Raw genomic sequence first — 20,421 nt, 5'->3', positions numbered from 1 at the left:
ATAAAAAGGTGAAAAGTTTATTTATTTATTCAAGCCAATAAAAAAAATCATTTATTGGATTTTATGTTGGATAATACTTTCATTCCGATTTACGAATGATTATATTTTCTCATTTGCAAATAATGTATTTTTATTGAATAAAATCGACCAAAGCTGTTTAATCTAAAATCAATTCTACAAAAATTCATTCGAACTGGATATCGTTTAATCGTCTAACGTATCAAATAAATAAACAGTTCATCATGAATATGTATTCATTTGGATGTGCTTTTAAAATCACAGAAAGCGTCTTTGATGAAAATATTTTTAGTACCAATCTTTAATAAATATGCAAGTAAATCCTGGAAAAATACTTAAAGTTCTTCATGAAAGAATCACATAGCGGATGCTTCTTTCATAAAGCACTTAAGGTGTTTTTGGAACCCAAATTTTTTTTTCTTTATAAAAGCTCTTTCAATCATTTTAAAAACACATTCAAACAAGCCATATATTACTTGATACCTGCACTATTAGTTTGTTATATGCATTTGAATGAATAAATAATCTCCAATTATCAAAATTTTACAGTTAAAATAAGTTATTCTCAAATAGGCAATGAGCTCGTCCATAAAACAAGAGATTCGCAAGCTAAGATACATGAGGGAATAGTTGCTCATGGAGTTTGTCAAAAAGGGAAAAAAACCTTTGAGTTAGTCTTTCTAATCATATCATTTGTTGATCATCTAATATGATCAAACTATTCGATTAGATAGCATATTCGACTATTTAATATTAGTGATCAAATCAACACTCAACGACTACTAACATGTTAATCAATTTCATCTAAGTTTTCTAAAATAGACATGTCTAAAGTATAGATTGAGTGAATTCTTAATAAATTATTAACCCATTAAGAATTCATTGGTCATGAATTTCGATCAATGATAGATAAAACTCTTAACTTCATTACTTGATTACTTGTCGTGGACTTTTAGGTTTGAACATTGGTGTAGGGTCCAGTTGAGTATCTTATTTGTTTACAAGTTTTAATTTGGAAACGTTGGGGACTTGCAGTTTGAAGGCAGACCAAAGAAAAAGACATGGATGATGGATTTATTGTTTGTCATTTTACAGTTTAATGTTAATTTTCGTGCCAACATTATAATATTTTACGTCAAAAGCATGAGATGATAAAGAATCTATAAAAAGTCCTACTTTTGAAAGAGCATTCCTAGCATTTCTCTTTTTACAAATATGACAAATAAGGCCGGCTCTGTGATTTCGTGGGTTGTCTGAAAATTTATCTTAGACAAGCTTGTAAATTTCCTTTTGTGAAGGAGAAGTTTTATGGAGTAATTATAAAACTAATAGGAATAAAAGAGAGTATTGATATAAGGTAGGTTGGAAACACAACTATAAGTAGTAGGTGGAAAGTATGATTAACTTATGTGCCAAAAAATAAAATTTGAGGTGTCACAAATAGCAAATCATTGTTAAATCAAATTGTTGTTCCAAATTGATTAATCAGAGTTAAGATTCTATATTCTAGCTATATTGGTGTCACAAATAGCCTACCTTTAAAAGAGCATTCCTAGCATTTCTCTTTTTACAAATATGACAAATAAGGCCGGCTTTGTGATTTTGTGGGTTGTCTGAAAATTTATCTTAGACGAGCTTGTAAATTTCTTTTTGTGAAGCAGAAGTTTTATGGAGTAATTATAAAAATAATAGGAATAAAAGAGAGTATTGATATAAGGTAGGTTGGAAACACAACTATAAAGTAGGTGGAAAGTATGATTAATTTATGTGCCAAAAAAAAAAAAATAATTTGAGGTGTCACAAATAGCAAATCATTGTTAAATCAAATTGTTGTCCCAAATTGATTAATTAGAGTTAAGATTCTATTATTATTCTAACCATATTGGAGTTGCAAGATTACTCGAATATCAAGTCACTTAAATAATGAATTACTTGAGTATCAAGTGATTGATTTACAAGTTATTGATACTCACAATAATTTTTACATGCGATATTTAAAGTATCTCATATTATGAAGTACGGTAAAAAAAATTTATATTATTATTTTAGTATGCGATTAAAACCAAATAATTCAAGTTTTGTATTGTAAATTGATATCGATTTGTGTGGTTGCTGTTAGTCTCAGGTTTTGCAGAAGAGGAACTCTGAATGCAACCCCAGAAAACAAAACAGACAGAGAAAATGATACCAGAAAATAATAAGGAATTAAAAAATTCACTCACATTGTTAGTATTTTATTTACGGGCCCAAATGCATTGCTTCTTCGATCAGGTTGAAACTTTACGCGGTAGTAAATACATATGTAGAGTGTGTAGGCGATGAAAAATGTTATGATCAATATCGAAAGTTGAATGCATGCAGTTCAAACAGTATCAGTTAGCGGTATGTTTTCCTTGTTATATAAGGAATTTCCTTTAACAATTGGTAATTTAAATGTTTATGTAGTTTTTCTTCGCCCCTTTTTAGTACTAGAATCCGTTGTAGCACAACTCACAAAAGGAAGCTTTAATCTAGGTTCGACTCCTGGCAACGGAACAATTTTTCCTTAAAACTTTTCTGGTTTCATCAACCATATTAAGCAAGTTTGGCACTGGAATGTTGGCCTATTGGGTTTGGGTAAGAGCTTCGTTTGAGGGCCTTATGATTCAATCTTGGACACCAAGTCAGGCCCAATATCAAAATAAGAAAATCCTAAGAAAAAAAAATGTGGAAACATAGCAAATTCATTTTGAAGACCTGCGAAGATCAAATGTATATTAGTCACAATATTATATTAGTTTAGATCCAAAGACTTAAAATTTTGGATAACTTAATAAAGCAGAATAAGAAAACGAGTTTTCTAACTTGTCACACATTAAGAAATATTCATGCTAGTTCAAATAAGAACGCGTCCCACATGCTTCTCTTAATAAGAGCGCAAGTCGATGCTGCACATAAGTTTTGTAATTTTTAGAATCAACACATGCAAAAACACTTTCCCATGAAAACGATATACATTGTATCTTCTTATTCCCCACAGATTTGCCCTGTTTTTCCATTTCCAAGGTTAAAGGTAGATTAGTAGGGTTTGGATGTGGGGAGCTAAGTAAGAAAACCCGGAGTGGTGTTGTCCACTTCATTTTATATTCTTCCTCATATGTAACCAAAAAAAAAAAAAAAAATCAATAATTTTGATTTGATAATTATTATTATTTATTTAATCGTGTTAATTTGGGAAACTTATCAACTTTTTAAGTTCATGAACTTGGTTGTCCATTTTTTCAGGAGTTGTCTGTGATCCAATTATGTAATGACAAATTGACAAATCCAAGGTTGTTAATTATTACAGGGTTAGCTAGCTCCGCACTTTGTGGATTGTGTTTGTTCTTGGTGCTTTCTACACTTCCTCCTAATTAAGTTCCCAAATCCGGGAATTGGAGATCATAAATCATAATTCGTCATTGGCTCGATCTTTTTAATTTTTGATGTGCTAATTAAATCTCTAATGTGCAGTCGGATCATGAAAATGCGACCGCTTATGTATAGTTTGATCTACATAAGAGCGTTGAGAAAATAGTTGCATTTAAAAACGAGGCTTTTTAGCCAAAGTGGTCTCTAAGATTGTCATAACTCTTCACTTTGGTCCGTGAAATTTAAAATCGATAGAAGTGGTCCCTGAGAATCTGAGATTGTCAACCACCAATCATTTTGGTCCTTATGTGAAAAATCTCCGTTAAATTGAAGAGACCACCATTTCAAGGAAATGGGTTGATTAGAGAAAAATACCCTCAATCTAACGAAAATTTCTTATAGAAATACAAAAATGATTAATGGTAGATAATCTCATAGACAATCTCAGAAGCCACTTCTATCGATTTTATTAAAATGAGGAGTTACATCAATCTCAGAAATCATTTTGGATAAAAACAATTGATATGAATGATACTCGATCTTTTTCTTTTCATAAGTTTCACTTTAACTCTCTGGTATGATGTCGAACCATTAAAATGTGACACTTAAACTCGATCTACATAACATGGTTGAAGAATATAATTGAATTTAAAAAACAGTTGATATACATGGTATTATTTATTCGCTCATCTTAATATTTCACATATATCAACTCAAATAAGCCTCGCTCGTCTACCATCTTTCCTTTTTGGGTTGGAACATGCTTGGCATTGTTTCTTTTCATTCTTTGGTGGCACATGCGACTTCACACATCCAACTCCACAATCGTTGACCTCCATTGAATTCGAATCCTAACAACTCTCTAAACCTCTAACTACAATATCTAATTATTGTGGTCTTATATATATATAAAAAAATTTTCATGGGCAATTCAAAAAGAAAGCAACTTCCAATTTGCATCAGCATCAGCAATGCATTAGCTTTTAATTTTATGTTGGAAAATTTGTAGTAGCAAAGATCCTCTTCTGTAGTGGAGGATCCCATATGGATTCACTCTGTGGGGATTTTAAGAATTTTCACATCTCAGTCATTTATCATGTATCGTGAGGTCATAAATTATTTGATTTTTTTATTTAAAATTAAACACAAATAATATCTGACGAAAACTGACTACATAATATACAATGAACAACTAGAATATAAGGATTTCTAAAATTCCCACGATGTGAATCCGAAGAAGATCCTCATCCGTAGCAAAGCTGGTTTTTACAGGTAGCTGTCTCGAAAAAATGCGCACGAAACGGGTAAGCATGCGGGTCCCGCACTCAACGTGGCTAGTTTGCTGGCTGGAGTGGCATGAAAGTGTGGAGCCCTCGCCTACCAGGCACCTAATTGCTGATGGAGTCTGGCAGATTGTATGCCCTTCTGTTTGGATGTCTTTCTCATATCCTCTTATTTTGTGCGATCACAGTTAAGCCATGTCAACATTTTATATTGATTTTTTATAGAGATAATAAAACAAAAAGCAATAGGCAAGGAATATAAAATGTTGACGTGACTTAATCATGACAGCACAAATAGAAGGGGATGGGAAGGGCACCCAAATAGGAGGGCAGACAATCTGCCTCCTTGTTTATTTGCATGGATACCAAGATCAAATGTGCGTTATTCCAAATCCGGTATTGCCTCAATGTGCATGGCTTTACAATTAAGAATGGGATGTGCTATCTACACACTTATTTTTACTTCTCACACACCACTTGTTAATTTATGTCCGTTGATCTTCTTCAATTCATCCGATCCGACAGCTGAAAACTAAAAAAGTGTGAAAGAAATAAAAAGAAGTGTGTGGATATCACACCTCTTAAGAATAATTGTTAACGACAATTGCTTATGCGATGGGGGTGAACGATATCTAATGGTTAAGAAGATTTGACTAAGAATGTTTGTTAATTAGTCGCATATGTAATGTATATGAGTGTGACTCTTAATCGTAAACAAAATATTTGATCATGCGATGTGGATGAATGATATTTAATGGTTAAGAGGATTCGACTAAAGATGTTTGTTAACTAGTCTCATATGCAATGCATGTGAGCGATTTTTAATCGTTAACAAGATCCATTTTTAAATCCCCACGTAAATTAACATTTGCATATCGCTTACATACGCAAATTACCAAATTGAGTACAATAACAACGAATGGCGGATCCAGGATTTCAAGATTGGGGGGTCTCAAGATAAAAGTTCAAAAAAAAGAAAAATATTAGACTAGTTTGGTTCCATAGCACTATTTTTTATTGAATTTGGTTCATTGAATAATCAAAGGGAAAATTAGGTTCGCATCCTTCTTTTTGTTACTCCATTAATTAAAATCCTATTTATTTTCAATTTTTGATCAAGGTCCTTGGGTATTAATAACATCATTAATTATTTGAATAATAAAATATTTTTATCTTTAAATATATTCCTTTAGTGTTAAAAATGTTACAATTAGTATATTTATATTTATAGCTAAATTTTTTTATCATATATTTTTATTTTTAGTTTGTACCTATTTTTAATTTGTACCAATTTTCTTTTCATTTTTAATTTGTACCCATATATTAGTTTCTTTTTGGGCCCATATTTTTTAAAGTTTTTTTTGTGTTTGTACCCATGGTATATTTATGTTTTATGCCTAAACTTTGTGTCATATATTTATATTTTTAGTTTGTACCCACTTTTAATTTGCAACATTTTTTTTTTAAATTTGTAGTATTTTATTTTTAGTTTTATTTTGTACCCATGTATTAATTTCTTTTAGCGCCTATATTTTTTAAAAATTCATTTGTACTCATAATTTTCTAATCTTTTATTTGTACCCTAATTTATTTATAATGTACCTATTCTTCTTTATTAATGTACCACTTTGTTATATGTGAAATGTACCATTTTTTTTTTGTAATATGTACCAATTTTTTAACACTACGAATGTCACATCCCGGCTTAGGGTGGATCACTTCCCGGGCCCGCTCCACCACCGTAGCACGATATTGTTCGCTTTGGGCTTAACATTCCCTCACAGTTTTGTTTTGGGGAACTCACAAGCAACTTCCCAGTGGGTCACCCATCATGGGATTGCTTTAGCCCCCTTCTCGCTTAACTTCGGAGTTCCTACGGAACCCGAAGCCAGTGAGCTCCCAAAAGGCCTCGTGCTAGGTAGGGATGAGAATATACATTTAAATATCACTCCCCTGGGCAATGTGGGATGTCACAACGGATACATTCTTTTGCCATTTATTATTTCTTATTTTTATATATTTTTTTATCCATTTATTCAATTAAAATGTTTGAATTTTTTTATTGTAACCGTTTCTAATAGTATTATAATGATGGATTTTAAATTTATAGGATTATAAATCTCATAAAATATCAAACAATTAATGTCAAAATTATAAAAATATAAATATTAATAGTAATATAATGAGGTATACAAAGTCAAGGGACTTTGATCAAACTTTGAATACTATTAAGGTTTTAATCAAGGAATATTAAGGATTAGGGACCGTATCCAAAGTATCCCATAATCAAAATTAATCAACCACATCAAGTGGCCTAGTGGTAAGGGCGCGGATTTCAGCTCTCAAAATACAAAAAATAGGGAGGTCCCAAGTTCGAGGCTCCAAGCTGGTGTGTCTGCTTGACCGTGGTTAGGAGAAAGCTAAAATGCCTATGTGAGTCTTCTAGGCCCCTAGAAGGGGTGGATAATTGTGGCTTGCTACTAGTTGTCCCGCTTTAAAAATAAAATAAAATAATAATCATCAAGATTAATCTCAAAGGTAATAAAACCAACAAATTCTCCTCAACAACATAATGCATCAATTAATGACTTTACAAAGATGAAATTTGTTAACGTAACATATATATTACAATTGGGAGTTGAGACTAGAGTTTAGGATTAAAAAACTTAAATGAATTTGGAAGAAATCAATTTAGGCAGCTAGAGGTGGTGGAACGGCAAATGGTGCTAGGGGATGGGGTAACTTGAGTTTAAAGTTGGTAGGCTGCGACAATTTGGAAGATTAAAACAAAAATTAGAAACCTCTTCTTCTTCGTTATAAGCATTGCTGCATGCACGTCCATGGAGGCAACAAGCCTATCCCCTGCACCTATCCAAATTGTTGGAGGGTCCCGAAAATCGATCACAAATATTTCTTCAGACTTCCGAAGGGTCCCGAGACCTTCCGAGTCCCTATATGTATCCGTTCATAATTAAGTTCATTGCATGGGACCTCACGTCTTGCTTGTAGTAGAGGGAAGTAAGAAAATGATGAAACTAAGGGTTGGTAACCAAACATTTTATAAGTCTTATGTGCATGTGGGTGTATGAATTTGACATGAACATGTTAATTAACTTTTGACCGACGTAACCCGACCAAAACAGGTGGCGCAGAACTGCTGGTTAAAGCTACCTAATTTCTAATTCCACCAAAATTTATGGTGGATTGCATGTTGGGGTTAGAGCAAAGTCTCAGCCGTGCAGTCACCGAGGTTCAGCTGCGCTGGTAAGGATTAACTTTTGGAGGCAGATTCTTTGCCCTTCCACTTTTTGTGCCTTTTCGTGTCATTGTATTTTGTGTGATCACGGTTAAGTCATTTTAATATTTTATATTATTTTTTTATAAAGATAATAAGACAAAAAGAAATAGTAATATAAAATGTTGACGTGACTTAACTGTGACCACACAAAACAGAAGGACACGAAAAATAGGAGGGCAGAGAATCTACCTTCTTAATTTTTTTGCAAAAATCTGAGTTCGAATCTTGCCGTCAATAATTTCTTTTGTGAATGATTTGTTAAAAAAAAAAGAGAAGACTTTTTTAATAAATCTGCAAAGAGGCTTGTCGTATACTTTAACTCTATAATAAATACTGCGTATTTTAACCAAGTCAGATGTTTTGGTCTGTCTTTGTGTACATATCAATATCATATGAGCACCGATCCCCTTCCCCAAATTAGATAATATATATAATTGCTGCGGAGAGAACAGAGCCCAAGTCACTTGCCTTAGAAAAATAATGTACGAAAACCCTAACAAAATAATAATGCAGGTTAATTAGAATATAAGAGTTTGTTTAATAAGTTTCTAATAATCTACTTAAAACCAAAAACCCTAAAACGTTCTAATCATATAAACCCAGTAGAAAAGGGGACTGTACGTATCACATTGACCTGTATTTATTTATTCAACTTAATCCTTGTTTAAGGGTGTAAGGAAGTTGCCTCGAGCACTAATCACTTCGAAATGTCGATATCTCTCCTAAATTCAATTTCCGTGCCATAATTAATATGTATCTTATGTGTTTTTTTTACACGTAAAGTAGGGCTTCCTTTAAGGCGCGATTAGCTATGAAAACTCGGAATATATGCATAAGTTGTCAGTTGGTTTTGTCAGGTCCGTTAATCTATTTTTTTTTAACATAATGCTAAAGAGACTGAATTTGTAAATAAAATTTACAAATTAAATGACATAAAAGTTGCTGATTAAATTATTACTTAAGCGTTGATAAACATGCTCATTTTCTCTTGATGACACATCATTTGGTTTAGAGTAATTGTGGCAATGATCTCTTAATTTTAACTGAATTGGTCATTCAACTAAAAATTCATTACCATTGGTTCCTCAACTCATCAAAATTTGCAACTATGGTCCCTCAACTAAAAATCAATTACCATTGGTCCAGCAACTTTAATCCAAATGGAGAACTAATCCTTCAACTTTAACCCAATTGGAGCAGTAGTCCATCAAACTTTAACCGAATTGTAGCAATGATCCTACCAACGTAACTCATTTTGACAAAATTCTGACGAAGTTGATGGAAATGACCATAGCTACACGTTTTGATGAGTTAAGGGACCCCAATTGTAGCTATGATCCTTCCAATATAACTTACTTTGACAAAATTTTCGACGAAGTTGATGAAAATGACCATTGCTCCAATTTGATTAAAATTGAGGGACCATTACTACAATTTACTCTAGAAAAGTTTGTCTACAAATTTAGTCTCCCTAGCATTATCCTTTTTTTTTAAGGGTAATGCCATGAAAACTAAAGGACATGGAAGTTTATAATTGGTTTATTACTTAAGCGTTGAAAAACATGCTCATTCTCATTGGTGATACATCATTTAGTTTGCAAATTTAGTCTCCCTATCATTATTCTTTTTATTTATTTATTTATTATTTATTTTAATTCTAATTGAAGTGTTAAGTCTATGATAAGTATGTAATGCATCAACTCTCACTCAAACGAGAAATTTTTGATTATGACGAGAATACGAATGGTACATCACGTGTTTTATGTAAATGGTGGAAAATTTTACTTTTTAAGTTATTAACCTTTTAACACATAAATCCCACTATTTATATAGTGACATATGGTATACCATATCGTGTGACATACTGAAAAATCTCTCCACTCAAACCCCCTCTGCAGTCGCGTCGTTTACACGCGCCGTCCTCCACACGTCACCCACCTAGGAAATGGCGGGGAATAACATGATCTCCCACCCCATTTAAAAACTCCAAACTCCCAAAATCCCCCTTCTCTCTCTCCCCTCCAGCTCACGCATTTTCTAGAGAGAGAAAGAAGACCGGGGAGAGAAAATTCCAAGCTTTCTGTATGCAAGATCAAATCTTTTTGGTGGGTAGCAGAAGAGGATGTAAAACCTCCAACAAAACAGAGAAAGATAAACAAAGATTTAAATAAAAAATTGGCCATCTTATAAGGAACCAATAATTCTCTAAGATTTTGGACCTCCAAATGCACATGGCTTCTTGGTTTTCTCTCTTCTCTCCCAAATATTTTTCTTGTGGTTTTCTCTTCCCTCACATGCTCTCCTCTCTCTCTCTAGTTGATTCAACTTCGGTGAAAGCCTATTGACTAAACCAGTTGATAAGATCCCTCCTCAGATTGACAGTGAAAGCTTTTCGCCATTCTCGGACTCTGTTCTTCTTCTTCTTTCTCTGTTTCGTTGCGAAAAGGTTAGTTCTTCGTCAATGGCAGTCGTTAATTCACTGTTTTGGCCTTAATTTCTCACTTGGGTATGTTTTATTTTTCAAATTATGCAGCTTGATCAACCCCATTGATTCATTTGACTTTCTAATCACGTTTGACTTGTTTTTGTTGATGGATCATGGCTCTCGGCTTCATTGTGCCGAAATTCAGGTTCTTGTCTTGTCTTCCCTTCTATTGAAAAAAATGAGAAGTGATTTAACTTACAAGTGAAAAAAATTAACAACATAGTTTGTTGATTTTGACACTTTAGTTCTTAATTTAATTGTTTCTCACGATTAATTTTGAGACTTCCAGTTAAGTTTTTCTCTTGAATTTGATTTACTTTCATTTTTTCGGCATCTCGGTTTTGACCAGAATTGGGATTCTTCTTCAGGGTCCCGGGAAAGTTGTCATTTTTATATGTTGCAGAAAGTTAAAAATTGTGATTTACTGAAATGCAAAGAGCGAGAAAGTGGTAAAATTTTGAAGTTATGGTTTGGGATATGGAGACCGACAACATCGACGAAATGGACATGGAAGGTCTCCCTTCCATGTGGCCTGACGACATCGGAGCTGATGCCGGAAAGCAATTCAACATAGACAAGCCGGGGCAAGATCAGGACATGTTGGAGGAGGTGACATTCATAGAGGAACCAACAATCGTTGATTTCCAGCGCCTTGTCGAGCTGACAAACTACACCGATAAGGGCTCTTCGCAACTTGCATTCCTCGTAAAACACTGGGAGTATAAGCAGGCAAATGCCGTGCGCCTTCTCAGAGAAGAACTCGACATCTTAAGCAAGCAAAGGCAGGAGGTTGAGCTCAAGAAGTTGGAGATACTGGAAGAACATCGCTTTGAGGCAGAGAGTTATGGAGGCGACAAGCGCCCCATTTCGATTTTGGATGAAGTTTATGACATATGGCCGGAAATTGCCCCGAAGAAACATGATGTTGTTGTGCTGACCAAGAGGGTTGAGGTAGAAGCCGAGTATGATACTGTTGCGTACTGGAAGCAGAGGGCAATGCAATTGGAGAAACTGTTGGAGGCGAGTGCCGAGAGAGAGCAGATTCTTGTGGAAAAATTGCAGGAAAGCATTCAGAGTCTCGAAAGGCAGTCATCGCCAGTTGAAGAACTTTCTCAAATTTTGAAAAGAGCAGATAATTTCTTGCATTTTGTTCTTCAGAATGCACCTGTTGTTATTGGCCACCAGGTACATTTATAATACCATGTGAATCCTCTGTTTAAATTTTTCTTAACGATAAAGCGAGAGTAACGAAGGATTAGGCGAGCATAACTACAAGGCTTGGTCATCGGATCACTACAGCTTATGTTTGTGTTCGAAACGGTCTCACTCATCACTGATTTCCATTTTCTTTTGCTTTCTGTTTTAGGATAAAGAATTGCGGTATCGATTTATCTATAACCACTTCCCAAGTTTGCAAGAGGAGGTAATTTAATTGCCACTGATGTTCTTAATCCTCACCTCTTCTTTATAAACTGTTTTTCGCTTCTTGTTTCGCAGCATTGCTTAAGTGAAAGGGTGATACTGAACCACTTAAAGTTCATCGCTTTCGTTGTTTTTCTGCAGGACATTATAGGAAGAACAGATGTAGAAATTTTTTCTGGAGCCGGTGTTAAAGAATCTCAAGATTTCAAGAAAGAGGTCCTAGAGAAAGGCATACCTTCAAAAAGGGAGATTACATTTGAAACGCCCTTGTTCGGGTTGAAAACGTTTTTGATATATGTGGAACCTGTCTTCAGCAAGGCAGGGGAGACAATTGGTATAAACTATATGGGGATGGATGTAACTGATCAGGTATTTGCACATTTTTAGTGTTGAATTTCAAGTCTTTTCTTCTGATCACTTATCAATCGAGGTTTTCGTACACCTTCATGCATGATTTAGGTGAGGAAAAGAGAGAAGATGGCAAAGCTTCGTGAGGAAATCGCGGTCCAGAAAGCCAAAGAAACAGAACTGAACAAAACAATTCACATCACAGAGGAGACAATGCGAGCGAAACAGATGCTTGCAACAATGTCTCATGAGATAAGATCGCCTCTTTCTGGGGTTGTTAGCATGGCTGAGATTCTCACCACCACGAAACTAGATCACGAGCAACGCCAACTTTTGGACGTCATGTTATCTTCGGGAGATTTGGTCCTTCAACTGATAAACGACATCCTCGACCTTTCCAAGGTGGAGTCAGGTCTGAAAGTTCCATCCTTTTCCTCGTCTATCATTCACGGAAACAATCAGTCTCTGAACCTCGCGTTATCTGATATTCCTCAACTCTGCTGGTGCAGGAGTAATGAAGTTGGAAGCTACGAAATTCCGGCCACGAGAGGTAGTAAGGCATGTACTACAGACTGCGGCGGCATCATTGCAGAAGATTTTGAACCTGGAAGGGCATGTATCTGAGGATGTTCCCGTGGAAGTGAGGGCTTTACATTGCAGCGCCTGAATCCTCTGCATTTCTAATTTTCTAAGGACATCTAAATATTTTTGTGTTTTCATTTTCTTGTTTCGATTTCAGGTCATCGGCGATGTTTTAAGGATTCGCCAAATTCTAACCAATTTGGTAAGTAATGCGATCAAGTTCACTCATGAAGGGAAAGTTGGGATAAAACTCTACGTGGTATCGGATCCGTCATTGGAAGAGGGTGAAAGATGTCCCCAAAATTCGGAAACAGTTCAATCGACGGTTTCAGAGAATGGACCGAAAGCGGAGAAACCAGCATCTCAAACTTCTTGTGATCAAGAGGGTTTCGATGTAGACCGACCATACCGAAATCGCTCGCTTACCTACGAACCTAGAACCCCGGCCAAGAGTGAGGTTTCGATGGATGCAGCAGATCAAGAGGACGAACCTCATTTGCCAGAAACGAAAACGGTTTGGTTACGATGCGATGTATACGACACCGGAATCGGAATACCAGGTATGCTTTTTAAGTGGTCACTTCTTCAAATGGATCGAAGAGACTGAAATTTCTAAATATGTTCTTTTGAATTTTTCATGTATCAGAAAATGCTTTACCTTCTCTGTTTAAAAGATACATGCAAGTCAGTGCCGATCATGCTCGGAAATATGGAGGGACAGGATTAGGTCTGGCAATATGCAAACAATTGGTAAATACTTTTTGCCATAAATTATTTACTGTTTTTACCCAATTTTATTTTAACTGTTTTCTTAGAGCATTTGGATGTGTTTTGGTGCAGGTCGAGCTAATGGGGGGTCAACTCACAGTATCTAGCAAAGAAAAACGTGGGTCAACATTTACATTTGTACTCCCGTACAAGGTCTCGACATCGTCGGAACAACAATCCGATGACCCCAATGATTCTGACGAAGCTTCGGATATGGCTAGCCAAGAGGGCGCAACTGATGAAGTAGCTGAGAGCTATTTCCAGTTCCAACCGAGGACTTTGGGTTCTCTGTTCTCCTCTAATGGATCCGCCAGGACACCAAAATTGTTACCGCATAAGATGGGGTTTACTGGTTCGCATAAACTCAATGGGCTTGCACAAAATTCATACTCGTTTCCGAACGGTAACATGAGATCGGAGGAGATAGCTTCGGTTGAAAACTCTTGCTCGGAAGGTGATTTTGCGGAGACGTTATCAGAACCAGAGAGTTCCTCAGCGAGTCGCAACCGAGACCCTAGTAGTGAAAATCCAGTTAGTACAAACAAACAGGGTCGAGATGATATGGATAACCGATTCCAAGACTCTATAAGTACAGATTCAAGTCATCCTTCAGCGGAAGGAAGAGAAATAGCTGTAGAAGCACCCACAAGAGAACCCCAAGGTACATGTAAGAGGCAGGAGAAACCCGACGCAGACTCGGACAGTACTTGTAGCAGCAGTTCAAAAATACCAAAACCAACATCAAAACCTAAAATTCTTCTTGTTGAAGATAACAAGATTAACGTTATGGTGGCACAGAACATGATGAAGCGGCTAGGCCATAGCATGGATGTTGTGAACAACGGAATGGAAGCTGTGCGTGCAGTTCAATGCTGTAGATACGATCTCATCCTCATGGTACATAATTCTACAAAACTCCAAAGGCTGTGTTCATCTATAGAAACAAAAGAATCACACACATCTTGGTACTTATGGCTGTTGTAAAATTTGCAGGATGTTCACATGCCAGTTATGGATGGCCTTCAAACTACAAGACTTATACGTTCTTATGAAGAAACTGGCAACTGGGATGCAGCTGAGAAAGCTGGAATTGAGCTTCCTCTGCCTTCATCAGAAACAACACAGAACGGTCATGGCTACACGCCTTGTGGAAAGCAAATCCCAATCATAGCGGTGCGCCTATATTTACAGTCTTATTGCTCTAACCTAAGTTTTCTCATAAGCTACTAACAGCATTATATACTAATGCCATCACATTATGATGCAGATGACAGCAAATGCATTTTCAGAGAGTGCAGAAGAATGTTTCAAAAGTGGAATGGACTCATTCGTGCCGAAGCCTGTAACATTTCAAAAATTGAAAGACCGTCTCGAACAATACATACCCGATTGATACAAGCATCTATTGTAAAACCTACGTTTGTGTACAAAGAAAATGAAGGTTTGCTTGTGCTAGGAAAGTTTTGTAATCAATGTATCATATTCCTCTCTTCAAAACATTAGTAGCACCTAAATACAAATTGTATATACGCAACAACTCCGAAAAAGATCAATTGTTCAAAATTAAAACCAACTGTTTTCACAATTCCAAGCCACGATAACATACAAACGCATCCAAAAACTATATCCCAAATGGCATATTACATAATCCGGACCGATAACAGTCATAACAGATATCCAGTAACATTCCAAAATTTATAGTATGCTTCGAATACTACCTATCCGATTGACATAAACACCTATGATAGTTTGCTTGTGCTATGAAAGTTCCGCAATCGATGTATCAGATTCATATTTCACTCAAAATATTATCAGCATTATCGGGTTATAAAATTGTACATATACAACAACTCCAAAAGATCAAACTGTTCAAAATTAAAATCATTGGTTTTCACTATTCGAAGCTGAGGATAACCAAGCAACAAACACCTCTAAAATCTAGAATCCCAAATAGCATATTACATAATTCAGAATAAAGATAACCTGGAATGGGATAATCAGATAATCCCAGCATCCAAACAGCACAACATTAACCACAAGAGCGGCGGAGGAATCACTTATCTTTGGTGGAGACGCCGTACTTCTCCTGCATCCTGGCGATCTCTTCCTCCTTCTTCTTCGTGTCGAACTTCTTGCCCATCTTGGCCTGCTGGTAGTACAGCACGATGAGGTACCGGTTCGCTACATTGAAGCCGGAGAGGTGATCCACCGCCGTTTTGGCGTCGTAGATATCCTCGTAAACAACGAAGGCGGTGCCTCTGGTGTCCTTGTTCGTCCCGATGCGAATCTGCCGTATGGCGCCGTACTTGCCGAAGATGTCGTACATTTCCTCGCTCGAGATGTTGAATGGGAGGTTGCGGACGTAGAGCACGCGGTTGACCTCCGGCGGGAGGCGGGTGTTGACCTTGCGGAGGCTGATTGTGCTCATGGTGGCGGTTCTGGGGGTGTTTGGATGGTGCGAAAGTGAGAAAAAGACGGGGAAAGTTTGGGGCTTTGGGGACGGAGAGAGGTGCTTGATTTGGTACTCTCTGATTAAATTAGGGTTTCGGACTGTCAAAAGAGGGGTAAAGAAGAAGGTGAAGCCGACTTAAAATACGTGGGCCTTAAATTGGCCAAATGGGCCGAGTTAAAATCTGTGGGCCTTAAATTAGTGAAATGGGCTGAAATAGAAAACCCAATTTTCCTGTGAACCTTATTTATGTTGATGATTTTTGGTGATTATTAGCTCATTTAGATATGCTTTTAAAATTACTAAAAGCGTTTTTAGTGAAAAAAGTTTTTAAAACCAATCCTTGGTAAAAATGCAAGTAAATTATGAAAAAACACTTAAAGTGCTTCTTGAAAGAAGCACATAATTGGTGCTTCTTGCAAAAAGCACTTTAAGTGCTTTTGGAACCTCAAAGTATTTTCTCTAAAAGCGTTTTCAATCATTTTAAAAGCACATCCAAACGAGCCATATGTTTTGAATGGCTTCTCAAGTGTCTTATTTGCACATTTCTTTATCAGCCGTTAGATTAATCTCAATATCTAGAGTTATAACACAACCTTAAGCTATAACCGGGTCAAAGTAACCCCTTGATCTCTCTTTGCGACCCAGGATCTCACTTCCACTCTCTCTACGCCTTTTCGCCTTTAAAGTTCATTAAAATAATTGCCGGCACTGCATAAGAACTTATATAATCATCGTTTTGTCTTTCAATATTAATAGTATCTCTTTGCTTTACTGTTTCTTTTACTCCAAGTATCCACAGCCTCCGTTGATACTACTTAAGTATCATGTTGTGCCGTTGAAGATGGACAAAGATTCCATGGAGGCGTCTTTCGGTCATGGTTCCAAGGTTGACACTCTTCTGCCCGGTCATCCTCTCGTTCTTACTTCTCTGCCCACCGGCACTGCTTCTCTCAACCTTGTCAAAGTCACCGAGTGGGATGTGTACAACGACGGACGACTGATTGTTCATGGGGTTGAGAACTTCTTCGATCCGGCTTTCCAAACTCTCAGGTATCCGCAGTACGACGTGATGAAGGTGAAAGAGGATTCTTCTCAAGGATTTTTCTGGTGGCCAAAGGCAGTGGAGATTATTAGTTGGTTTCTCTTACTAGCAGTGCTGGCTGCTTTCACCTATCTGCTAATTCCTGCATTTATTTTTTGTAATAAGCCGACTGAAGATGGAGAGTATGCACTTCTGCATTAGGTTCTTGGCGTTTTATGGTACTTAGTTAAGGTTGTAACTCTTTACATTATTCCAATTTTTTTAATTAACTGTATTTCCTTACTTTCTTTGACACAATTTTTCTTACTGTTAAGTGCGTGAAGAAATTGATCAAATCTACGTAATAGACTCATCAAAAATCATATTTGTTTCTTCTGAGATAATTAATATTTCTCTGTTTCTTTGTTTGGATATTAATTTGTTTCTTATTGTTAAAAAAAACTTAATTGTTTTTTCGGCTAATACATAAATATATATATTATAGCACAAATCAAATTTGGTCTAGCTATTGGAGGATGAAAATACGTACTCCAATAGATCAACAGAGCCACGAATGTCCCCAAATCGATGTCTCTTTCGTGTATCCTCTATTACTTTCCGACATGTGCATGCCACTTAACTCTAAAATGTAAATACCAAAAAAAAGGGGCAGCCACCGACGCCATCAGCGTCCACCCCAGCTCTCACTTGTAGTCGTCGAAGGGCCCTGTCATCCTCTCGTTGTTACTTCCCTGCCCACCGGCATTGACGGATACACTTCTCTTAACCAAGTCAAAGTCACTGAGTGGGATGTCTACAACGACGGAAGATTGATTGTTCATGGGGTTGAGGACTTTGATCCGGCTTTCCAAACTTTAAGGCTATCTCCAACCAAAGGTTGACCAGAGGGTTCGTTTTAGCCCTCTGGTCCTCCAAGAAATTAATATTTTAATGAACAGTGCATATTCATATTTCTTACCATCTCTAATTGAGGGCCAAAGGACCATAGTGCTCGTTTTAGCCATGTCACAAACAAAACATCTCCAACCGAGGGCCAAAGGGCCAAACATATTATTTAAATTTAAAAACTACAACAACTTAAATTAAATACACGTTTACCATGTATAAATGCACATTTACCATTTCTAATAGGAAGCATATATTTGGGGCACCCATTATATTTGTCCCACGTCGGGAGAAAATTGAGCAAGCAAAAACTTGCATGTGTGACACCCATTATATTTGTCCCACAACGGCTATGGGAGAGGTTTGAGCAATCAAACATGCTTACCATTCACCTTTTTGGGCCTTAACTAAATTTTCTTTTTAAATTTTTGGCCCAAAAAAAAATTAAAAAATAACGGTTAGTTGACGTTAGCTAGCTATTGAGATTCAAATTTCTTAGCCTGGCCCGGGGCTAGTTGGCTATCTCATTTGGGCCGCCCGGTTGGCCCTTTGACCCTTTTTTGTCCAGTGGGGCCCACGAGCACTTTGGCATAGCCCTCGGTTGAAGACGGTTTTAGGGCTATTTTCAGTCTTCTGGCCCTCTGAACCCTTCGGTTGGAGATGACCTAAGATATCCATAGTATGATGTGATGAATGTGAAAGAGGGATCTTCACAAGGATTTCATGGGCTGAAAGGTGCATTAGAGATTATTAGTTGGTTTCTCTTAGGCTGTGGTGGCTTCCTTCACCTATATGCTAATTCGTTCATTTATTTTTTTCTAAGAAGCCATATAAGGGCGCTTTATATGCACCTCTGCATAATTAGGTTCTTGGCGTTCGAGAGGTATACTAAAGTTGTAACAAAGTTATGTATTTATTAAAGAGAATAATTAGTATTTGCTTTCTGTAAAATCCGTGGTGTTCATGTGTTATATATATTATCATTTTATTTCTAACCCAATTTACAATATTTTGTACCCATATAAGATTAAGTATAATTATAGGTGCTACATCTACAATGAGTACATGACTATGTGAAACTATGAAACTGTATCAATTGCTTTCTTGGGCAATGATGAGTCGATATTATACTATATATTTTATTTTTTTCTTATTTATAATTTATTGGTGATTTTGCTTGAATTTTAATACTTTGATTTATGTTCTTAATGTAGATACGCAGCTCCTTCTTGAGCAAAAAATAATCAAACGGATAATTTTACAGTGATTCCAATTGGAAGATGTTCACGAGTCTTTCAACTTGTTCGTGTCAAAGTTTCACATTTTTCTACCAAGCAGTTAATTTATGGTGATGAAATAAAGGACCAACACGCGAAGCTATCAAAGTGACGTTTTTGGCTTTTTGGCATCCAAGATGGTGTCTTTTGCTATTAGGTTCATGTTGGAACTTGGAGAGGATGTTCTAAGCTTTAATTCAAGTAGTTTTGGATTTGATTTGGAGCCCTGAAGACCCAGAAACGTGGCTGGGTAGATTTCCCATTATTGATTAGGATTATGTTTCCTAGTTTCTCTTAATTTATTATGTTTCCTAGTTTTAAGAATACATTTTATAGGAAGGATTTTATTTTGTAGTAGCATAAATAAGACCTATTAGCCATTAGCGTTCTCCACGCACTACTTTGGAGAATTCGGCTTAGAGAGCTTTTGACGATTTAAGTTTATTTACAAGGTGTTTTCTATCCATGTTCTTAATAGTATTTTTCTTTATGATTGTGTGTAACTAATCTCTTTTGCTAGGATGAGGCCATGAGTCTTATCAAGAATATGTAGTTTCTTTTCAATTTACTTGTGATATTATGCAAGCAAGTTTTGAATTATTAATCACCATGTTGAAATTATCTAATTGTCTTGATGTTTGATCACCATTAGAATATTTAGAAAAGTAATTTGATGCAATTTTGGTTAGAGGATTGTCCTTGAAATTGACGAAGGCTTCTTGTGGTTAATAATTGTAATTTTATTTAGGATGAATATCACGTCTTACGGGTTGCATGATTTTTCAAGAGGTTTTCAAAAAGATTAATGAGTCTTATATGTTTAGATTTGACCTGAGTAGAGCATACTTTAGGAAAACCTAACCTTCAAAATATGCATGTATAAGTTAGCTTGGGGTCCAGGTAGAGCATACTTTAGGAAAACTTAACCTTCAAAATATGCATGTATAAGCCATAAGTAATTGAGAGAATTACGTAGGATTGTTAAGATGACGGTAAACCATATGCTTTTACAACTTGATTTTTGAAAATTGTTTTCCTTTTGCTGATTTATTTAATTATTTTTATTCATATTCGTTTTTATTATTTTAAATTCCAAAATCAATTTTTTCTAAAACTTTGTTTTAAATAATTAATTAAGATTTGATTTTAATATAAATTATTTTAAATAATC

At 36.0% G+C, this 20,421-nt stretch overlaps 2 protein-coding genes across 2 annotated transcripts; one reads left to right on the top strand and one right to left on the bottom strand.

The window, feature by feature from the left end:
- Positions 1-10,025: 10,025 nt before the first annotated feature.
- On the top strand, positions 10,026-15,131 carry LOC137718582 (histidine kinase 5). The gene is made up of 12 exons (XM_088699192.1): positions 10,026-10,435; positions 10,523-10,619; positions 10,843-11,659; positions 11,841-11,897; positions 12,038-12,265; positions 12,356-12,656; positions 12,754-12,884; positions 12,984-13,386; positions 13,473-13,576; positions 13,667-14,491; positions 14,588-14,767; positions 14,862-15,131. The coding sequence occupies exons 3-12, from the start codon at positions 10,940-10,942 to the stop codon at positions 14,985-14,987; spliced, it is 3,075 nt and encodes a 1,024-aa protein (XP_088555318.1). The 5' UTR covers positions 10,026-10,435; positions 10,523-10,619; positions 10,843-10,939; the 3' UTR covers positions 14,988-15,131.
- A 257-nt stretch (positions 15,132-15,388) lies between these two features.
- LOC137717895 (splicing factor 3B subunit 6-like protein) lies at positions 15,389-16,155 on the bottom strand. The gene has a single exon (XM_068457397.2). It carries the CDS (start codon positions 16,020-16,022, stop codon positions 15,648-15,650), a length of 375 nt encoding a protein of 124 aa, XP_068313498.1. The 5' UTR covers positions 16,023-16,155; the 3' UTR covers positions 15,389-15,647.
- Between the last annotated feature and the right edge of the window lie 4,266 nt (positions 16,156-20,421).

This window comes from Pyrus communis, chromosome 8 (assembly GCF_041283825.1).
Source record: "Pyrus communis isolate YQ-2024b chromosome 8, ASM4128382v1, whole genome shotgun sequence".
NCBI lineage: Eukaryota > Viridiplantae > Streptophyta > Magnoliopsida > Rosales > Rosaceae > Pyrus > Pyrus communis.
This window is presented reverse-complemented; position numbering and strand designations above follow the sequence as displayed.